Here is a 20,519-nt window from a genome sequence, read left to right as displayed (position 1 = left end):
CCCTTTGTATTGCTGACTGAGTGGCCAGCAGAGCCATGTTTGCCTAGAAGCTTCTAGGCAATCTCCTTAGTCTTGCACCTGTAACTCCCTCTAAGCCATTATGCCAGGGGAAATCGCTTCCCCCACCTCTATAGCTAGACCCATTGAGACATGATGATTTCCTTTATTTGAGCTCATCAGCACCCATCGCTGGACCTGGCTAGGCCATTTCCCAACTTCCTATCCATGGAAAATTCCATCATGTGCTCACTTTCCCCCTATCATGCCCCCATCATGAGCTCAGCATGATCCCCTCTCCAAAAACATATAAAAACATTGGCTTTGTCAAGCCAAAGTGTACTTCTGATTCAGGACCAATTCAGAACACCCTCTGCACTGGTCATGTTGCTCTGTGCCTCTACCCTCTCCAGAACTGGTAAATATACTGATTGCTATCCTTTCCCCCCTTTTATTTTACTACAACATGCCATCTTGCCATCATGCCTATATGCCTCTTCAAGTTGGTGTATTATTTCAGTTAGAGATAGTTTGCCTTTTGCTTCAAGTTGAGTTTTAGCTTCAGTTTGGGATATAGCATTTCAATAACAACCCAAGACCTAGTTCCAGATCATTTATGAATAAATTAACAAGCCCCAGTACCGATCCTTGTGGGACCCTCATGCTTACTTCTCTTTGTTGTGAGAACTGTCCATTTATTCCTACTTTTTGCTTCCTGTCATTTAAGCCATTTTTAACCCATAAGAGAACTTGATTTCTTATCCCATGACTGTTATGTTTACTCAGGAATCTTGGGTGATGGAAGACCCTGCTTTGCAGATGACTGGCAGTGGTTGAGAGTTGAAAGTGCATAAATCACCAATGATTACCTCTCTAGAAAGGTCTCAACTCCTTCCATTCTGCTTTCTTTCCATTTCATTTCCTCTTCAGTTCTCTTGGCTAAACAACTAATGGCCCCACACATTCTTTCTCCCTCATTCTGTTTTTATTTCTCCACTCTCACTCACTTGGTTGCTTGCTCTATCAACTTTTTTTCTTCCCCTCATCAATACTCCTCCATTCATCTCCTTTCCACACTACTGCTTTCTCCCTCTATTTATATTTCTCTGTGCAGGAGCCCCTCAAAATGATATCCAAATCCTCCCCTCCCCCAGCAGACATTGCTGTTTGAGCCATTTGGGGAAAATATCTACAAACCTAGCATTTCCCACGGGTTGTAGAAAAAAATATATAAATTATATATATATATATATATATATATATATATATATATATATATATATATATATATATATATATATATATATATATATATATATATATATATATATATATATATATATGTAGCTCTGTGGCATGGACTTTTGGATCCATACTGTGGGGCCTGATACATTTATTTGTTTGATTTTTCCTTAGTTTTGGTTTTCCATTTTGGGTTGATTAAGGGTTGGTGGGTGGGTTTTGCTCACAGCTCTATTTTGAATATGCATTGCTTAAATAGCCCACTCAACTCCTCCTTGGACCTTTCTTTTAACTAATCTTAAACATTTTAATAGCAGTCTGTGCTTCTCCCTCTATGACTATGGATTAATAAATGTCTAAGACTGTAAAATCATATGACAGTCTTTATCCAGAGATAGTTTAATATCTTTCTTTGCTCCTGTAATGAAACATTAATATGGTCAGTGACCAGTAATAGCAAATGATTCTTCTTGCTTTCATGCACCAAAGCCTTGTTGCATTCCCATCTCCTTCCATAAGGCACAGTTCAAGCTTGTAGTGTGATTTTTATGTGGTAAAATAAACACTGTCATTCTTTCTTCCTCCCAAGAGGGTTGGTTAGCAAGGAATATTAACACTGAACTGCAGTAAAATTCAGAAGGACATTTTTCTTACGGACAAATGCAATTTAATCCTGAGTGGAGAAAGTAGTTAAGTCAGGAATGTATAGTTCCATAATCCTAAGTCTCATTATTTACACATTCAGCTGAATTGTGCTGGCCTCTTATCATTACTCCTGATAATAAGGAAGTAAATGCTTAAATACTGGAAGAACACCTGTTGAGTTCTGCACCTGGGGAGGGCTGATGGAGGATTCACCCCAATGTATTGTGTATTTTGTTCTTTACCACAGAAAACAAAAAAAACAAATCTGCTGCATCTGAGTTTAGTAAACAAATAAATTTGAATGTCATTTAAATCAACGACATAACACCCTTGCTTTGCTTCATAATAGAGTCTGGCTTCTTATGGTCTGAAATATACTGAAGGGAATATATCCTCTAAACAATGTATACTTTGTTCTGCTGAAAGTCTTTAGGTTAAAAAAAAATCGGTAAGTCAAAAAAGTGAAGTAGAAATCTATTGTCCATGAACCTAAGCTATAAGTTAGCGTTGGTTTGTTCTGAGCAAGCAAGGTTCATTGCTTGAGGCACCTTCCACTAGGAATGTATCCTACACAAGAGGTCAATGACAAAGCCCAAAAGTATATTTATGTTTGTCTCATGTTTATTTCAAGAGATTTGGTTTAGAAGTTACTCATAGGCTTACGGTGCTATCCTCAGCAGAGTTATACCCTTCTGAGTTCATTGGAATCAATAGATATAGGATTGCATTATTAATGTATACGGTTTCAGTGGTGATGAGAAATGGAAGCTAACTTGGATCTCTCTGAGAAGAGGGGTTTCTGTCAATAGACGATGATTTTCTTCCTTCACTCTTTCTGCTGCAGTCCCTGTGCTCCTGCAATGCTGCTCCTGGAGAACAGGGGACCCCCAGGAATGGCATGAGAGGGCGGTCAGAGGTGTGCCAAAGCAAACATACATCTCTCTAAGGCTATTTTCAAACTCCTGTTTTAGGATTCTGTTTTAGTGGCTGGATTTCCCCCCTGTCATTTCAGACAGACTTGTTTTAATAATAGGCTGCTAGTGGCATTTATTTGCCTGCTCATACAGCACACTTGCTTTTGAGAGAAACTGCTTTCTTCCATTTTCTGCCCCTTTACTGCATTGTGTCAGTGGAGTCAGGCATCTCAGTGGTGCTGCTATAGCACTGAAGTACTATATTATTTTAGTGTAGGGGTTCCCAAAGTGTGTCCCAGCCGAGGGTGGTGGAAGGATCTAGGGGGCAAGGAGACATTTTGGAGCAGTAGGGGGGGGGGCTGCAGTCCAACTCTTCCTGTTGTTGCTGCATTTTCCCAACAAGAAATGTTCCAAGGTATCTTGCCATTGCCTGCCTCAGGGTATAGTGACCCTAGACTCCCTTGGTAGTCTCCCATCCCAGTGCTGACCAGGGCCAACCCTGCTTAGATTCTTGAAGAAAACAGCTGCTTCAGAAGATGTGCTGGATGGGATCACATTCCTACTGGACTCCAAACTCCTCCTCAGCCTCTGTTCTTCTCAGGCTTTGTCCCAGGAATTTCTTATCCCAAGGTTAGCAACCCTCCCCCAAAAGTCTCCAGCTTTTAGGCTGGAAAAGCCTTCTGCTGCTTGCTCCTGACCATGGGATTTCCATTGCTTGCTTGCTTTCCCCCCCCCCCCGAGGACCCAAAGTGGCTTTTACAAATGACTTTTGCGAGGAACTTGTATATTTTTTCCATAATAAAATATGATGGTTGCACAACAGTTGCTTGAGGGGATGGGGTGGTCTATTAAACCAAGAATGAATAAACAAACAATAAACTAAAAAGTAAGTGTAGGCAATATATTCTGTTTTGAACTGGTAGTAGGAAAGAGGTGTGTGTTCCTCTATGTGTGTGTGTGTGGGGGGGGAGACATTAGGGATGTGGCCCAGAAGCCAAGAGGGCAACAGCCCAAAATAGTTTGGGAACCACTGGTTTAGTGCTATAGTGCTCAACTTAGAATGTTTAAAAAATCTCTGAGGAACATTGCATGCCAAAAAAGGGTGGGGGAAAAAACAACCCTTCAAGGAACTTCAAAGATGGCTCATTAATGGAAGTAGCATTAACCCCCCCACTCCCACCCCTATACTGTTTAAGAGCCAGTTTGGTGTAGTGGTTAGGAGTGTAGTGGTTAGGAGTGCAGACTTCTAATCTGGCATGCCAGATTCAATTCTGCGCTTCCCCACATGCAGCCAGCTGGGTGACCTTGGGCTCACCACAGCACTGATAAAACTGTTCTGACCGGGCAGTGATATCAGCGCGCTCTCAGCCTCACCCACCCCACAGGGTGTCTGTTGTGGGGAGAGGAATGGGAAGGCGACTGTAAGCTGCTTTGAGCCTCCTTCGGGTAGGGAAAAGTGGCATATAAGAACCAACTCTTCTTCTTCTTCTAACTCAAAATCAGGCCAACAATGAATATCATGGTTTAGAAGGTAATGTTAAAATCTTATAAGTGAATGTAATTTAAAATGGTGTGCCTCTATTTACAGATGTGCTGTACATGGAAATGTTGGCTGAATTAATTTAATAGCTTTAATGCCTTAAGATGTTTATCCTTAAAAAACAAACAAAACAAACCCAGGAAACTTGAAAGTTTACTATGGCGCAAAGGATAGTACATTTTTTCTGTGCCCTACAAAAAAGAGGCATTGTACTAAGATGTAAGCCATACATACACTATTAAATATTTGGTATGTCTGTGCCATTTATGATATATATTCCTCTTTCTGTAATGGCCAATTCATATTATAGCACAGTAAACAGAAAGGAGAGCAGTGAAGTAGAAATTGTCTTTTAAACTTGAGTCTATCCAAACAAGCTGATTTGCTGTATGAAAAGAAAATGCAACTCTATAATCTATTTCAGCATTTGTGGTCAATGTTTTGTTTAGTGAAGGATACACATCTAGTGTTAGTCTAATTGTTTATTTAAAATATCTTAATGAGCTCTGGGTAGACAGAGAAAATATTGAGCAATAAAAACACCATTCAAAAAAGCTTTACTGTCATTGTTCCGTTGACTGTCAACAATATTTGACTAGACATGGCATTCTAGTTTTCTTAAGGCAATAACACATTTCCCCCCAAGATCTGTCCACCCACTAGCAGAAAATACATCTCCAACCCAAAATAGCAACAGCATTATGTTTAATATCATTTATCTTGATAGGCTGGGCAACCTCACATGATTAAGTGATTAGTCTGTCTTTTCCTCAGTTAGAAAGGTTGCCATTATTCTTTAAGGCAAACATTTTACTTTTCTTGTAAAAACTTCTGATATTGTGGTCCTTTCACTAAGTGGCATTCAGTTTTGTTGAGGGGGTAAGATGTGAATCGCATTTCTCCAAAAGGCATTGTGTGGGTATATTTCTGAAGGAGACCCAACGAAGGAAGATTAGTGCACATGCATATACACATAGTTCTGTTTCAAGCCCAGATATTTGGGTCTTAATATCATAAAGCCAACGGAAAGCACAAAGGTTAACTGAAAGCACAAAGAAAAGAGGGAGGTAAATGAGGCATCCCCAAACATAATGTAGTCCGCAGGCGAAACATCTGCCACATTTGTATATGATAGGAGAAACAGGTGTTGAATGAGCAAGGGAGAACAGATCATTTCTAAGTATATGAAAAAGACATAAGCAAGTCCTAAAATATTTTATTTTCAAGGTATTCTGTAATTTCTATCTAGTCCCGACATTGCAACTTGCAGAAGGAACATGTTAAAATTCAAAGCATAATTAGCAAATTAGGGAACAGAATGTTAGAAACATGAGGAACTAGATCAGGCCAAGATAAACTGCATTCTCATTTTACTTAATTCCTCTTTCTCTGGGTTTTTTCTTTCATCTCACACCCATTTTGCTGCCTCAAGTGGTCAATTCAACATCAAACAGCTTTATTTCTAAGCTATCTGCCTGCAGATTTTAAGTTGAAATAAATCGTTTGATATCAAATTGACCATTAGAGGGAGAAAAACATGTTGGAGCAGGAATCCCCAATGAAGAAAGAGGAACTTAACAGTGAGTAAATGAGAATGTGGAAAAGCCATATAAAGGTTTGAATACCAAGTTTAAAATGTGCACATGACATGTTTACCACTCACAATATCTGTTTTCCAGATGCTCATCTAAGACATATGTACATTTTGATATTCCCCCTCCCCCATTGGATACAAGATGATAGTGTCTTTTTGGTAAACACTATCTTGGTCTTTGTATACAATGAATCAAGACTGAGGGCCATTTTGCACGGCTTCAAAATAGCACAATGGTTGCTAATTGGAAACGCTACTAATTTGCCATAACCCACGACGTCGTAGACAATCTGCAACAATCCTGAAACCGACCCGCCAAAAGCGCTTCGTTGTGGCGCTTTCAGGGGAATCCAGAAAAGTGGATTCACCCTCCGGATAGCGATACACTCCTGCAACCAATCTGCAACAATAGCGATAAAGACCTGTGCGTTACCATTGTTGTGGGTTCTTCAAAGTCCCTCCTCCTGAGCCTGTCCTCCAAACTTCCGGCGAAGCGATCGCCATTTTTTTTTCCCCGAGCGAGTGGAGATCAACGCACCGGCGAGCCTCCGTTTAGCCAGTGAGGCTTCCCAGGCTGCAGTCCCTCCTCAGAGCAGTTTAGTCACTAAGCACAAGAAGCCCGCAGAAGCCCGTTTGCTGATGTATTTTCCCTTTATTTTTCACACTGTTTCGGCTGAAAATCGCGCCCGTGGGGGGGGGGGAGGGGGGATTTTTTTTTTCCACTCGGAGGCAGCATGGCCATGATCAAATGACAGCTCAAACAGAGGCTTCCCCGGCTTCAGTCCCTCCCCTTCAGTCACTAAGTGACCTTCAGTTTCACACATTCCATTCAGCCGAAAATCGGGCCGTGAGAGGGGGGGGATTTTTTTTTTTTCACTCGGAGCCAGCGTGTTAACGATCAAACAATCAAACGGAGCCAGCGTGTTAACGATCAAACAATCAAACGACAGCTCAAACACCCCAGGCAGCTGGATGGGTCTCTCCATTGCAACGAATCTACTCAGATTCGTTACAATGGGTGTGTTTTTTTTTTTAAAAAAACCTTTCTTAAAGGGAAAGGGGCTGTTTGGGAGCATGCTAACGGCTGCCCATTGGCTGCTTGACGGCCAGGGGCGGGACGAGCTTGGCAATAGCGCTTCCTTTCTAGCGATTTCTGCCGAGACCGGAAGCCTGTGGGAAACGCTAAAAAACGCAACTGATTCCACTACAAAGCCAGGTATGCAAAACGACGAATTCCACTATTTTAAATGGCGATTTTTCATTCAGTGACCAATTTGCAACAAAGATCCCCGTGCGAAATGGCCCTCACACTGGTGATGTATACAGCCATTTTGCTTAGTGGACAACATAAGGTGTTGTCTCACTCCAGTCAACTTGAGCAAGAAAGCATTTGACACTTGTGAACCTCCATTGTATTTCAGGGACCTGAAGGTCTGAAAGTTAATTGAGGGTTAATTGAAGGTTAATTGCAATTGCAACTGTATTTTCCAAAAAAGCAACATACTCCTAATGTCAAATGTACCAGCAGAACAATTCTAATAGTACATAGTTCAATCTAAGCCCATGTAAATTGGTGTGCTTAGACTTCAGTAACTCTGAACAAGGTTGCACTGTAAGAGTCTGTGAGTGACCAGACATTATATTGTCCACTAAGGACCATAGCTGTTTCATTTCCCCTGTATAAATCTCTATTTTGAATTGCCCTGCATCAGTTGTAGAGAGACATCAGAAAGACCCTTAGGCCTGCCAGTTTATTATTAGAGAAAACCTGATGAGAACATTTATTTATTTAGAATATTTCTATGCTGCCTTTTCAGAGTCCTGCTTGAGGCAGCTTGCAATTAAAATCACCTTAATATTAAAGGCAAGTCATTAAAAGATCAGCCATTGGATTAAAGCAGCATAAGAACAAACTATAAAATAGAAGCAGACTATTAAAAAGATGATAAGACAACCCTACCCCCAACAAAAATAAGATTAAAAGCCTTGTTTAAAAGTCTGGTCAAAAAGATGTATGGAATCTAAAAGAAAGTAAAGTAGGAACCGGGAGAATCTCACAGGGGAGGCCATGTCAAAGGTGAGGTGCCATCACAGAGGCAATTGTGTACTCAGAGGCAATTGTGTTCACAGCCTGGATCATCTCCATGTTTCATAGATCAATCAGAATTGGCTCCAAAAGCAGAAAATTTTCTGAGCAGAAAATCCCCAGGAGATATCAGGAACCTTCAGCCTAATTTCCCCACTACCTTTATGAAGGTTCTTCTGAGTGTCTAAGAGTATAAGTCTCACTGATAATGGCTAGTCTGTGACAAGGTCAGTGTGTAAAATCCCCCCTTTACCAAACCATGTAACTTATCCCCATAGAAAACCAAATCTGCTGCATGCATAAATACCAGAATCTTCTGGGACAGGCCCATAGTTGTCATGGTAGACATGAAGCCTTGAACTGCTCCTGCTAGGATAGGCTTGGCATTAACATTGAAGTCCCCATGGCCAATGGACCTGAGGGTGGATAGGACCAAGTATGAGCTCAGGAAGAGAGACTGTTGGGTTGCAGTGTGGGTGAATATGGATTATGTAAATATATTTACTGATTTTGGTAATTCTCCTCTTTCTTTCCGTCCCTCCAAGAAATGTATTGTGAATTTTGTAGTTGTATAAAAATGTTATGAATGCAAACCTCAAAAGGTCTGGGGTATACTATGACATCTGAATAATTTGGCTGACATACTGAGATGTTCAAGCAGCAAATGTATTTAATGTGGAGGAGGATCAGTGTCTAGAATAGAGATGTGCTTGATTCCTTTCTCGTTCACTCCAATGTCCTCCAAATATTTTCTCCCCCTCAGCCTGGCTAATTTCAATTTAAGAATATGGTCCTGCCACAGACTGTCTGACTGTTTTGAAGAAGCACAGAAAAACAGTGACATTCTTGGTAGGAGATATGAACAGATTTCTGAAAACCGCAGTAACTAGTTCACCTTCTCAGGCTCAGGAGATTTGCCCAAATTGGTGGTTGTATGTCAGCTCATCTCTCTCTTTTAAGGTCAGAGGCCATATGGTGGTTCACTGAAAGGTCCTTTATTAAGTATACCTGTGAGCAAAATGTCACAATGGGTTAGCTGTTTTGTATTTGCTGCGGTAGGAGGAAATCTGTACAACAGCTTAGAAGTTTTAAACTTTCTTGGTGGCTTGTGGAATGCATCAGTCCTTACAAATTTCTCCCTCTCCTTCCCATCCCATCAAGGATGCCTTCGAAATACTGGCTGAAAACTATGAGTTCAGAGAAAACAGAGGTTCCTGCCTCGCATTTAGGAGAGCAGCATCTGTGCTGAAATACCTTCCATTTATTATAGTGAAAGCAAAGGACATTGAAGGCTTGCCCTGGATGGGAGAACAAGTCAAAGGAGTCATTGAGGTAAGTACCTCAGCCACCTCTGAACCTGCAATACTAATACCTGGTCTCTTTTCCACATCTCCAGACAATAGTGGCTCAAAACACTTGTAAGGAAAGAGCCTAACAGCTTGGTCTTGATCAGCGACAACAAAGGTAGGTTCTTTGAGAGAGAACCCCACCTTCTTGGAATGTCCAGCCACAGTGGGGCTAAGGGACAGGAAGAGAATGGCTAACCACAACACTGGAAGGCATTACTCTTTAGTCCAGCCTTCTGCCCCTCAGAAGAAAACAGACATGGCAGGGAAAGGTGTGATAGTGGGTGGATGAGGAGGTCACTGGGAGCAGCAGTTGCTAGAAGGAAGGTCTAATCAACCTGGCTGGTTCTCTGTGGGAAAGCAAAGAAATATAAGTTCCAAGAGTTGACTGTCTCTCAAGTTCTTTGTTTGGAGGTCTCCCCCCCCCCCAGGATCATAATACTGAGTACACAGTTGGCCAGTGTTTGTTGTATTCATCTGCAGGATCCAGTCCATTGAAAGTGAAACTGACCCCTAGTGCGTACTGAGAGGAAGATCCTGTTGTTCCACTATGTATATAAATCCAGAGTTTGTGTGGGTTTCTTGGTTCAGTTTTGATCCTCTGCACCTAAGAGCTTTGGTCACATTAAAGAGCTGAAATGAACTCCCAGTGTCCTGGTCTCTGAACCCATGGATTTAACACTCCCCCCCCTCTCCCTTGTATGAGGTTAGAAGGTTGAGTCTTAGACTATTGGGGGGATGGAATACCAACTTTCTTTTTCTGGTAGTTGGAATGTCCTTACTTTTTGTTACCCCTGTTTTGGACTGACACCAAGCCCAAAACAACTGTCTATAGTCTTTCTCCTCCCTTGTACCATTTCTTCGCAGCAGGAGTAAGATAGAGAAAGTCATATACCTTAAAAACTTTAGTTGAATGGAGTATTGTTGTATGGAGCCAGAATAATACACAAAAGAAAAATGTCTTCCTGGATGTATAATAAAATGACCAGTACTGGGCCCTGACCTGGATAGCCCGGGTTAGCCTAGTCTTGTCAGGTCAAGAACTAAGCAGGGTCAGTATTTGGATGGGGGACCTGCAAGGAATACCAGGGTTGTGATGCAGTGGCAGGCAATGGCAAACCACATCTGAATGTCACTTGTCTTGAGAACCTTACGAAGTCACCATAACTCAGCTGTGGTTTGACACCAGTTTCCACCACCACCCAGTACTGGGGTACCCATGATAAAATTTACTTATTTCATTTATAATTTGATTTATGCATTATAATATCTTTATATAGTATGAGTGCAACCAAACAAAGTGCAAACAGAAAAACAAATCCAGATCTAGCAAAATCCCAGATTAAAATATCAAACTTCAATTTTTCTTGTTCCTGAATCTGAATTGTATTTTATATTGAGTTCATTAACAAGTTCAAAACAATGCCCCCCCTCCTGACTTGCCAAATAGGGACATAGGATGCTTATCTTATTATAGATGCTAATTGTCTGTCCTCAAGCATTTCCCCTTCAGTCTAATCAAGTTGGTTACAATATGCAGTGGACCTTTGCATCCTTTACCAGCATTATTTACAATACTCCTCTCACCTTCTGACTGGGATATAAAGACTTATGGATCTCAGTACCTACTCTAATGAAGGGAGCTTGTTTTACAGCTTATATCCCCAAAATCTTGTTGCTCTCCAAAGCAATACTGGACTCAAATATACTGCAAATTAACATGGCTGCCATCTGAAATTATTTTATAACATCTGTCTAGTTTTGAACTTGGCTCCAAAGTACCGATCAAAAATCTGTACCATGTGTCCATGCACAGAAAGAGGAGATGCTTCTAAAAACCTGGCAATGTACAGTTTTGCAGAAACCCCCAGAAGTTAATACAGATAGTGGTTGGGGTGGTGGTTAACGCATCAATATAGAGAAGTGAGAGGACGGGGGAAAGTGGAGGCAGGAGGTTTGAGGGGAGGAACAAGAAAGTAGGTGCAGATGGAGGGGAGGAGAACTGGCGTGAGAGAAAGGAAGAGGAAGAAGAAGAGTTGGTTCTTATATGCTGCTTTTCTCTACCCGAAGGAGGTTCAAAGCAGCTTACAGTCACCTTCCCTTTCCTCTCCCCACCACAGACACCCTATGAGAGAGGTGAGGCTGAGAGAGCCCTGATATTACTGCTCGGTCAGAACAGCTTTATCAATGCCGTGGCGAGCCCAGGGTCACCCAGCTGCTTGCATGTGGGGAAGTGCAGAATCGAACTCAGCATGCCAGATTAGAAGTCTACACTCCTAACCATTACACCAAACTGGCTCTTTCGAAGAGGTGACAGCAGCAATTGAGAGAGCAACAGGAGAGGAAGTGGAAATCAGAAGGGGAAAAGGACTACCTACTCTCCTGGATTACTTCATAGTATCCTGCCTGCATTCACTTCAACTAGAACAGTCAGCATTAAGGAGCTGAGCATGATGAATTTGTAGATATGAGCTCATTTGTATAATGAATCTATAAATTCTGCATTTTACATCTACAGGACATTATAGAAGAAGGAGAGAGTCATAGAGTGGAAACTGTTTTAAACTGTGAATACTACAGATCATTTAAGGTATAGCTATTTTATCTATATGTATATATTGAACTGCAGCTGATAAGGTAGTAAAGTGCAAATGACAGGTAGCAGCAGGCATGTTCTTAGGCACCAACAGTGATTCAACAAGATATAGGGCCTTTTCCTAAATCCTTCAACTGGTTGGTTTTTAAGCTCAAGTTGTGGCCCAACTGCCATTTAAAAGTTTTTGGGATTATAGGTATAATGCTTAATCGGCAGCTGTTTCATTAAATATAGTGCTAAAATCCCCGTGGATATGCAACAAACCACTGGGAGAATCCATCTTGAAGAATCCATGCAGAGAATTGGACTATAACCATAAGTTTCATACAAACCTTGGTGCCTTGTTATTATACTTGGTCATTTTGGAGCAGGAAACTTAACCACTCTGAAAACTGCTTTGTATATTCTAGAAGGAATGCATTTTAAACTTCTGTTAACCTGAGAACTGGATATTTGTGTGTAGGGGGCAGATGCATGTGTTTTGCACATGTTTGGAATTCATGTCTTTATATGCAAGGAAACTCTGCAACATGTGGACCTTTGGAATTCTGCATGAGTGGTGGACAAAACCACAAAATGGCAGCCACAGGAGGCAGAAACACCTACTGAATGGCTTCCACAAGAGGCGAAGTCAATCACAAAATGTCAGGGAATGAGGTCATGCATAACTCTAATGGTAAATCTTCAACATTTCAGGCAGAAGCTGTTAAATAGAATGTCTTTTAAAATGAACATTTTGTTTAAAATATTCTCTTATGTACATTTAGCTTATCTTCAGTTGTGCATCCTTGTGATGTTGACAGTAGTTTCTGCCAGAGCAGCTTTAAAAAATATGTATAGTCAATCAAATCTCTAGAGGCCAACCACTAGCCCTGGTGGGCAAAAGACCCACTTGGCCCAGCCACTTTCTAAAACTGCTTGGTTGGCACCGCTTTGGGGACCCTTGCTGTACAAACAATGTGGAATCATCCTGGAAGTTAGTTTAGTTGAATCACTTGGGACTGACTTCAAAGTGTATTGTTCTGGCTGAGGTATAAATGCACTTCACTTGACTGACAAAACAGCAAACTTTACCAAAAGTTTTTAAAGAAACAATATTCTCTAGAGACAAAGAACTTCAATTTTGTTTCCTTTAGTGCCATTGATAGAGTCCATGGTTAAAAAAAACTTATTCTTTTATTCAAGAACTAATATGACTACTGTAAATTCTTCTGATCCCATTTAAAGCCTGTTGAGCAAACAAAGTATTTAAAAAAATTACTAGATAAAAATCTAAATAATGTTTGAAAAATGAGATTGCAAAATATAATCACACTTCCTTACAAACAGTGAGCTTTCCACAAAGACTAGGTAATTCCATTCTTTGTGTATCTAAAATGGAACATAATATGTATTTTAAATTGTCCAGGATTTTCATCCTTTGCCTTTCTTTATCATAATTGCTTCCAAAAATTAATCTCATTAGAAAGAAGAGATAAAATTAGCATGGCCTGCATTCAAAGGCAGGAGATTCATCACAAAGGGACAATTATAACAGGGGCTGTACAGTCTGTTCTCAGATCCTGTGAATGGCAGTGAAATGTCTGGAAAATACTGTACTGGCAAAAATGCATATAAATAATATGACATACATTCTACTTCTGCAATATTACTTTACATTTGCTTTATATACCAAAAACAACATTTCCATAACAATAATCTTCTAATAAAACAATACAATTGAAATAGATAGGAGACACACAAAAACATGTCTGTGTTTTTTGAGCCATCCCCAGTGTTGCTGGCAGAGGAGAATGGCTCCCCCACATCACCTTCCTCTGCACCACTGCTAGTTCAGTCTGAACTGGACAACCTTTGCCAAGCAGTACACAGGGGTCACTTCATCTGGCAGTGCAGCAGAAATCATGCAGTGGACTTGAACCTGTTCTTGTTGCCACTGGCTGGGTAGGAGCTGAGCACTCACTACCCTAATGGCAGATGTGGGATTTGGTTTGTTCCTGGCCAGTATTGGACTCCAAGGCTCACTGGGAGCTTTCTGAGTAAGATTACAGACCAGTCTCCTCCTGAACTCAGTGGTCATTGTTTGGAGTTAAAATACTTGTCTTTGTGTTAAAATGTCAAATGGATACTATGAAGAATTGTTGGTTCAGACAGGAGGTAGCCAAAAGTTCTGCAGCTCAGTAATTTGAATATTTTCCCCATTACCTTTAGCAATTTACTTCTGTTTTTGGAGTGGGGTTGAAGACTTCCGAAAAGTGGTACAGGATGGGTTTGCGGACGCTAGATGATGTAAAAGAGGACAAGAGCTTGAAGCTGACAAGAATGCAGACAGCAGGTAGGACTTCATTCTTGATGGAACCAAGCCAGTCTGAAAATCAAAACTGCACAAACGATAAGGACAACATATAAAATTTATAAAATAACTTGTGCACTTGTTTGCTTTTGATGCGTTGTGCACGTTGAAAAGGCCTATGGCTGTACAAGAAACTTGATTCTGATAAAAGAATTTGGAGGAGGTGCGAACCTCAGATCTGTTCATCTGAAAATGGCTTAGTCATTTCTGTCCTGTAAAGCTTAAGACTTCTTGGTGTAGTGGTTAGGGATGTGGACTTCTAATCTGGTGAGCTGGGTTTAATTCTGCACTCCCCCACATGCAACCAGCTGGGTGACTTTGGCCTTGCCACAGCACTGATAAAGCTGATCTGACTGAGCAGTGATATCAGAGCTCTCTCCGCCTCACCTACCTCACAGGGTGTCTGTTGTGGGAAGAAGAAAGGGAAGGAGAATGTAACCCACTTTGAGACTCCTTCTGGTAGAAAAAAGCGGGATATAAGAACAACTTCTTCCTCTTCTTCACAACTCATATTTCCATCTCATGATTGATTTGTCCTTGGTGTTTATTCAAGTATATTAGATTTATTTGTTATTGCATTGCCCATTGCCCATTGATTTGTTGACTATATGTGGATGAATTCATTGTTTAAAACATTTATAAACTCACCTCTCCTATAAAAACATTTATAAACTCACCTCTCAACTATTTAAATCATTAAAAACTATTAAAATAGGCAGCAATATTTTTTTAAGTCCAAGCCTTTTGTCTTCTCTTCTGAGTCAGACTGTTAAAATATATATCCTACAAACCATAACATGGATCTCTGACAATGCAGTTGCAATACATAAGTCCCATTGAGCTCAATAGGGCCTGTAGCCTGAATGTCCAGCAGAACACTCAGGCAGCTCCCTCACCATTTTTTAAAATCTCTTAAAGGGCACAGAGGAAAAGGGGGCAGAGCAGCATGGGGGCAGAAAATACTTTTGAAATGGAATCCACAATCCTATCTGATGTGACTCAGATCAGAGTTTTACTCATAATGAGACTAGAGATGTGAGCCTCCAGGTGGCACATCCCTGGCAATTACAACTCATCTCCTGAATATGGTGATCATTTCCCTTTGAAAAAATGGATTCTTTGGAAGGTGGACTCTATGGAATTGTATCCCAATGAGTTCCCTGTCTTTTCCAGGGTCCATTATGCACATGTAGGATAATGCACTTTCAATAGACTTTAGAAGTAGATTATACTCTTCTGCACACAATAATCCAGTTACAAAAATAAACTGAAAGTGCATCATTCAATATGTGCAGAATGGTCCCAGGGCTCATTCCACACACATTGGATAATGCACTTTCAACGCACTTCCTGTTTTGCACAGGAAATCCAACTGCAAAAGCATATTTAACGTGCATAACCCAATGTGTGAACCTAGGTTCCATCAACAAATCTCAAGGACTTTCCCAACATGGTTCTGGAAGCTCTATCCCCCCATCCCCTACAAGTGGCCATGAGGGACCTGGCAACCCTGAATGAGACCATTTTTTAGACCGGTGGATTATAAATAAATAAATAGCTATGATTAAAACAGACTGTTCATATTTTCCCTATTAATTATACTTGCAGAGCTCTGCCTTGGCAGTAAGTGTTTTGAGATGTCGTCTGTGTTTTTCAGCTAACAAGCTGAAAAAAATACAGATCTATATGTATTTATGCTAAAGGAGTAACCTCTGGGATTGTGCTGGTTTGGTTTTCAGGAGAAGCTTTAAATGGAATGGCTGCTGGGACATCTCAGAAGGTTATTTAAAAAAAACACAGATGCAGCAACTTATGCTTTGCTGTTGGAGGTCTTCCATTTCACTTTTCAGGAATGTTTCATAGCCTCTGGCTTCATAACAACAGAAACTTTGAGAGCAAAAATGCTAGAAAAACTAATAACTGAACAATCCTATTTTCAAAATATTTTGAAATCTGTATTGCCTAGATCATTTAGGAAATATTTAAAAAACAATGTGTAGAGATAGCATAAAATCCTTCTTATCAAGGACCACCTTGGCCTATATTTTCCACTAATTGATCTTCTTTTCTGAAGCCCTTCTCTCTGTCAGAGATCAGGAGATTGGAAGCCAAAGACAGGGCTGTTTCAGTGGTGGTCCCTAACATTCAGAAAGCTCTCCTGCCTTGAGGCTCACCTTTTTTACTTTTTGTTGGGCACTTGGCCAAAACCTTTGTTTACCCAGGCTTTTAACTAACCCTTTCAGCTCTTGTAACAATATTCATTTGTAGCTGTAAGCCAACTTGAGCAAGTCTTTGGAGATGTGGTATTAAAAACTTTTTCAAGTACATTAGTAAATTATCAATATTCTGGAGGACTGCTGGGCCTTGTGTTGCATATATTACATGCAGACAGCATTGTGACTGGCTAAGTGCACTCATGCTGGGAAGCTCTGGATGGAACTATGTTGGTCATTAGTTCCTCTGTTGGAATTTTTTTTTTTTTTACAAAAATGGTCTATTTGCCTTAATGCATTTCTGAGATATTTTATGATTATTCAAATCCTGTAAAGTAGCTAATTTTTAATCCAATGGACTGCAAATAAAGGTGAATGGTGCATTGGCTGCAATTAGTTCATGCTTCAACTAGAACTTGAACATAAGTCTTAGAGGCAAACCTATATGTTGTCTATTAGGTTATGCCCATTGCCCCCAACTTATTATATAATCTTGATTTTCAGGATTTCTGCACTATGAAGACCTCATTAGCTGTGTATCAAAGGCAGAAGCAGATTCCATTGCCATTATTGTAAAGGATACTGTGTGGAGATTTTCCTCCAGTGCTTTAGTGACTTTGACTGGGGGTTTCAGAAGGTAAGTTGAATAAATCATGGGTTTTGATTTGTGGGAAGTGGCACAAAGAAAATAAACCCATTTGTTTAAAGTATTTGTCACATTTATTGTCATGAGGAATGCCTTGGCTTTTTTTTTTTTACAGTAACGTTGATCTTTTAAAATCAGTAAAATTCTACAGCTCAGTTTACAAGAACGTTATATTAGAACAAGGAATTTGTATGCATAATGGTATGCCAATAAATTTTTCATGTCCTTCTGATGCTGGGCTGGACTTGATCATAATCCTATTGGCTTTTTTTTTTAAGTCCTGTATCCTCTTGAGAGAATATACTTGCTTCTGTTGGCATAGACATGTGGAAGAAGAAAGGAAACAGGCAAAGAACACTGGTAGAATTTCTTGAAGGCCTTTTCATGTTTAGTTTTGCATGTAGTATTATCTAGTTGGTTCAGTGAGTAGGCCCTTGATGGGGAGCCACTGGAAATGTGTATCCATTGAGACAGTGATACCTATTAGTTGCAGTCTTTGTCCATATTTTAAGATCATTAACAATGAGAAGGAGAATGGAATGCAGCACATTGGAACACAGTTGAACTTTAAGCTGGATTCATTAAGAAGAGTTCTCCAAAGTAGTGCCAATGAAAGCAGCTAAGGAATCTTCCAGAAATCTACTCTTCATCATCAGTGCAGGAAGGGTAGGACCTATCCTGGAGTTGTTTACAAATCTTCAGTTGGATGATAGACAGCCATAAAACAGAAGATAACTTCCATAATTTGGAAGATAAATACACAAACTTTGCTAATCTCACACTTATACATATAATCAAATCAGGAGGGGGGGGGTCACTAATCCTCATCACTTTCCCACAGCAGCTACTAAATTTCAATATCCTCATTTGGGTTGGCTTGCCTTGATACTAGCTATGCACCTTATAGATTTCTTTCCAGTACTGGAGCCATTTCCTTGTGTCCTACAGACCATGTCACTGATCCCAGAAAGCTATACACCAACTTTTGTAGTGCTTTTCCATCTCTCTGATAAGACTATTTCTACCTTGTATGATGGTTTATATTGAAACACAGTAGAGGCACACAACAGCTACCACAAGTAAGCCTTGTAGTAGTTAGGATTGTCAGCTTCATGTTGGGAAATGCCTGAAGATTAGAGGGTTGGAGCCTGCGGAGGGGAAGGACTCCAATGGACTATTTTGTGGAGAGTTTGGGGAGGGGAAGGACTCCAATGGGATATTATGCCATGGAGTCCACCTTCCCAAGTGGCCATTTTCTCCAAGTAGACTGATCTGTCACTTGGTATTCATTTTCCAGCCACTGCCTGGAGGTTGGTAACCAAGGAGTGGTTAATGTTGACAATAAAATGTGCATGAACATTTGATCCCAGGCTTGTGTGTGCACCCTTTGCTCCTCCTCCTCCTGTACAACATTGTAGTTAAGGACTAACAATGAATATAGGTGTGTGGATTAATTGGAACTGAATATTAATCAAGATATCTTAATGCACAAGGCATGCACTCTTAAAATTTCGAGTTTACATATCAAATCTTAAGGATTTCGAAATACTGTGTATTAGAAGGACAGATTGAGGGCAATTCAGCTTTGGAATTTTTCTCTATCTCAGATATAGGTCTATTGCTCCATTATCTTTTTAAAGGCTTGTTTATGATTCCAAGGATCACTTTTTGGTCTTCTGTATTTCTTAATATAAAGCACAACAATATCTGTTCACCTCCTTGATAATCTCAAAGATGGATGTATCCTATTTGAGGTTGTGATGGACTGCACTTAGAAGTGTTGTGAAAAGTTAATTATTCACAGAAGCAGAGAACCTTGAGTGACAGGAATTTGATTGGTTAGTATCAGCTAAGACTTGAAAGCTGAATGCTGAGGAAAAATTCAGTCTGATTTTATTCTTAGCTGAGAATAGTCAAGTACTGACGCTGTCTGAATTCAGCCCTGACTACCAGAAGTTTACCGTAGATAGAGTACTGGGATGGTTGGCAAGGAAGAGTGGGTAGTTAGGCAAAGACTTCCATTCAGGCAAAGAAAAAGGGAGAGATCTTCCAGTGAAAGAGTTTCCTTACCCAGTCAAAACAAGAAGATCACTCTGAAGAGTAGAGAGATCCCTGGTCTGGTGTAGTTACATACTACCTTGTGAAAGCTTAAAACTGAGTTTAGACTCAAAAAGAGTGTTCAGAAAGGGGTTTGGCTACTATGTAGTGTCCCAGCCTGGTGGAAAGCAGAAGAGCCAGTGAATAATCAAAGAAAGTGTACAAGAGCAGTGGCCCTCAACCCTTTTAAGGCTGGGGACCGCTAGTAGGGGTGGAAGGGAGAGGGTGGCCTGGCAGCGTCACGCACACGTGGCAGCTCTGTGCAAACGCACATGCACGGAGCTTTTGTGCATTTGCATTTGCACCCGCTGGCATACCGGCGACCGTGCCTCTCTCCATGCAGCGCGGCGCCTGGCGGGCCTTGAGCGAAGGCCTGGCGAGTGCCATACTGTGGGGGGGGGAGTGCTTCCCGCTCCCTCACCACGGCTGAGTGGCGAGGCTTTTGCGGCCTGCCACCAGGCCACTGACTGGGGGTTGATGACCACTGTACTAGAGTGTTTGAGAAACACTGGGGGAAAAGCCTCTCATCATAAAGATTTTAAGTCACTGTGAATACCACAAGAAACTCTCATTAGCCTGAAACATATGAACTGTAGTCTGTGCATTTTCTGATTTGATCTTAAGAATTATTCAGAAAAAATTATCCCTGATTTTACCTGACTTTTCCCCCTCTATGTTTCCCCTCTGTACATGTATCCCATTCGACCATGCGGTACTGTGAAACGCTGTGGAGCTGAGCGGGGCATTTTTGGTCCCCTCCCAACCACCACAGCACAGGGAGGAGCTGGACTTCTCCCTGTGCATGGGCCTGGCCTGGTTACCAATTGTGGCCACAGCAAAAAAGGGAACATTGAAAATGCAGTGTTTGTTCCCTTGCTGCAGACCATGTGAGCCAGGGCCAGGAGAGGCCCAGGCTGGTAGCAACATCATGCGTAAGTAGGGATTAGCCCCACAGCCATGCTGCTGCCAGTCCAGTCTTTTCTCCTTGTGTGTGATCGGTCTCTGTTGAATATAATTTAGTTTTGGACTTCCAAAATCCTTGAGTGCCATTTTAGTTCCTCATTTTAGTTCTTCAGGTTCCTTGGCTGAGCCAGCTGTAAAATATTCTGTTACAGGACAGAACAACTAGACAAGCAAACAGATAGCTAGGATAGCTCAGTTACAAAGGGAAAATATTGCCTTTGGGGGAAAAGTGGATGTGCGGAGTTGATTTTGTTGGTTGTCTTAGAAATATGGAGCCTTCTGAGTTT

General features: G+C 40.9%; 1 protein-coding gene across 1 annotated transcript in view; it reads left to right on the top strand.

Moving 5' to 3' along the window:
- Window positions 1-20,519, top strand: part of DNTT (DNA nucleotidylexotransferase) — a 106,686-nt gene that overhangs the window by 7,168 nt on the left and 78,999 nt on the right. Inside the window, exons 4-7 of the mRNA XM_077350952.1 lie at window positions 9,180-9,350; window positions 11,883-11,954; window positions 14,172-14,295; window positions 17,031-17,163. Of these exons, the coding sequence (XP_077207067.1) occupies window positions 9,180-9,350; window positions 11,883-11,954; window positions 14,172-14,295; window positions 17,031-17,163 (500 nt within the window). The remainder of the gene's footprint in view (window positions 1-9,179; window positions 9,351-11,882; window positions 11,955-14,171; window positions 14,296-17,030; window positions 17,164-20,519) is intronic.

This window comes from Paroedura picta, chromosome 8, assembly GCF_049243985.1.
Source record: "Paroedura picta isolate Pp20150507F chromosome 8, Ppicta_v3.0, whole genome shotgun sequence".
NCBI lineage: Eukaryota > Metazoa > Chordata > Lepidosauria > Squamata > Gekkonidae > Paroedura > Paroedura picta.
The sequence above is the reverse complement of the archived record's forward strand: the minus strand, read 5'-3'. Positions and strand labels throughout refer to the sequence as shown.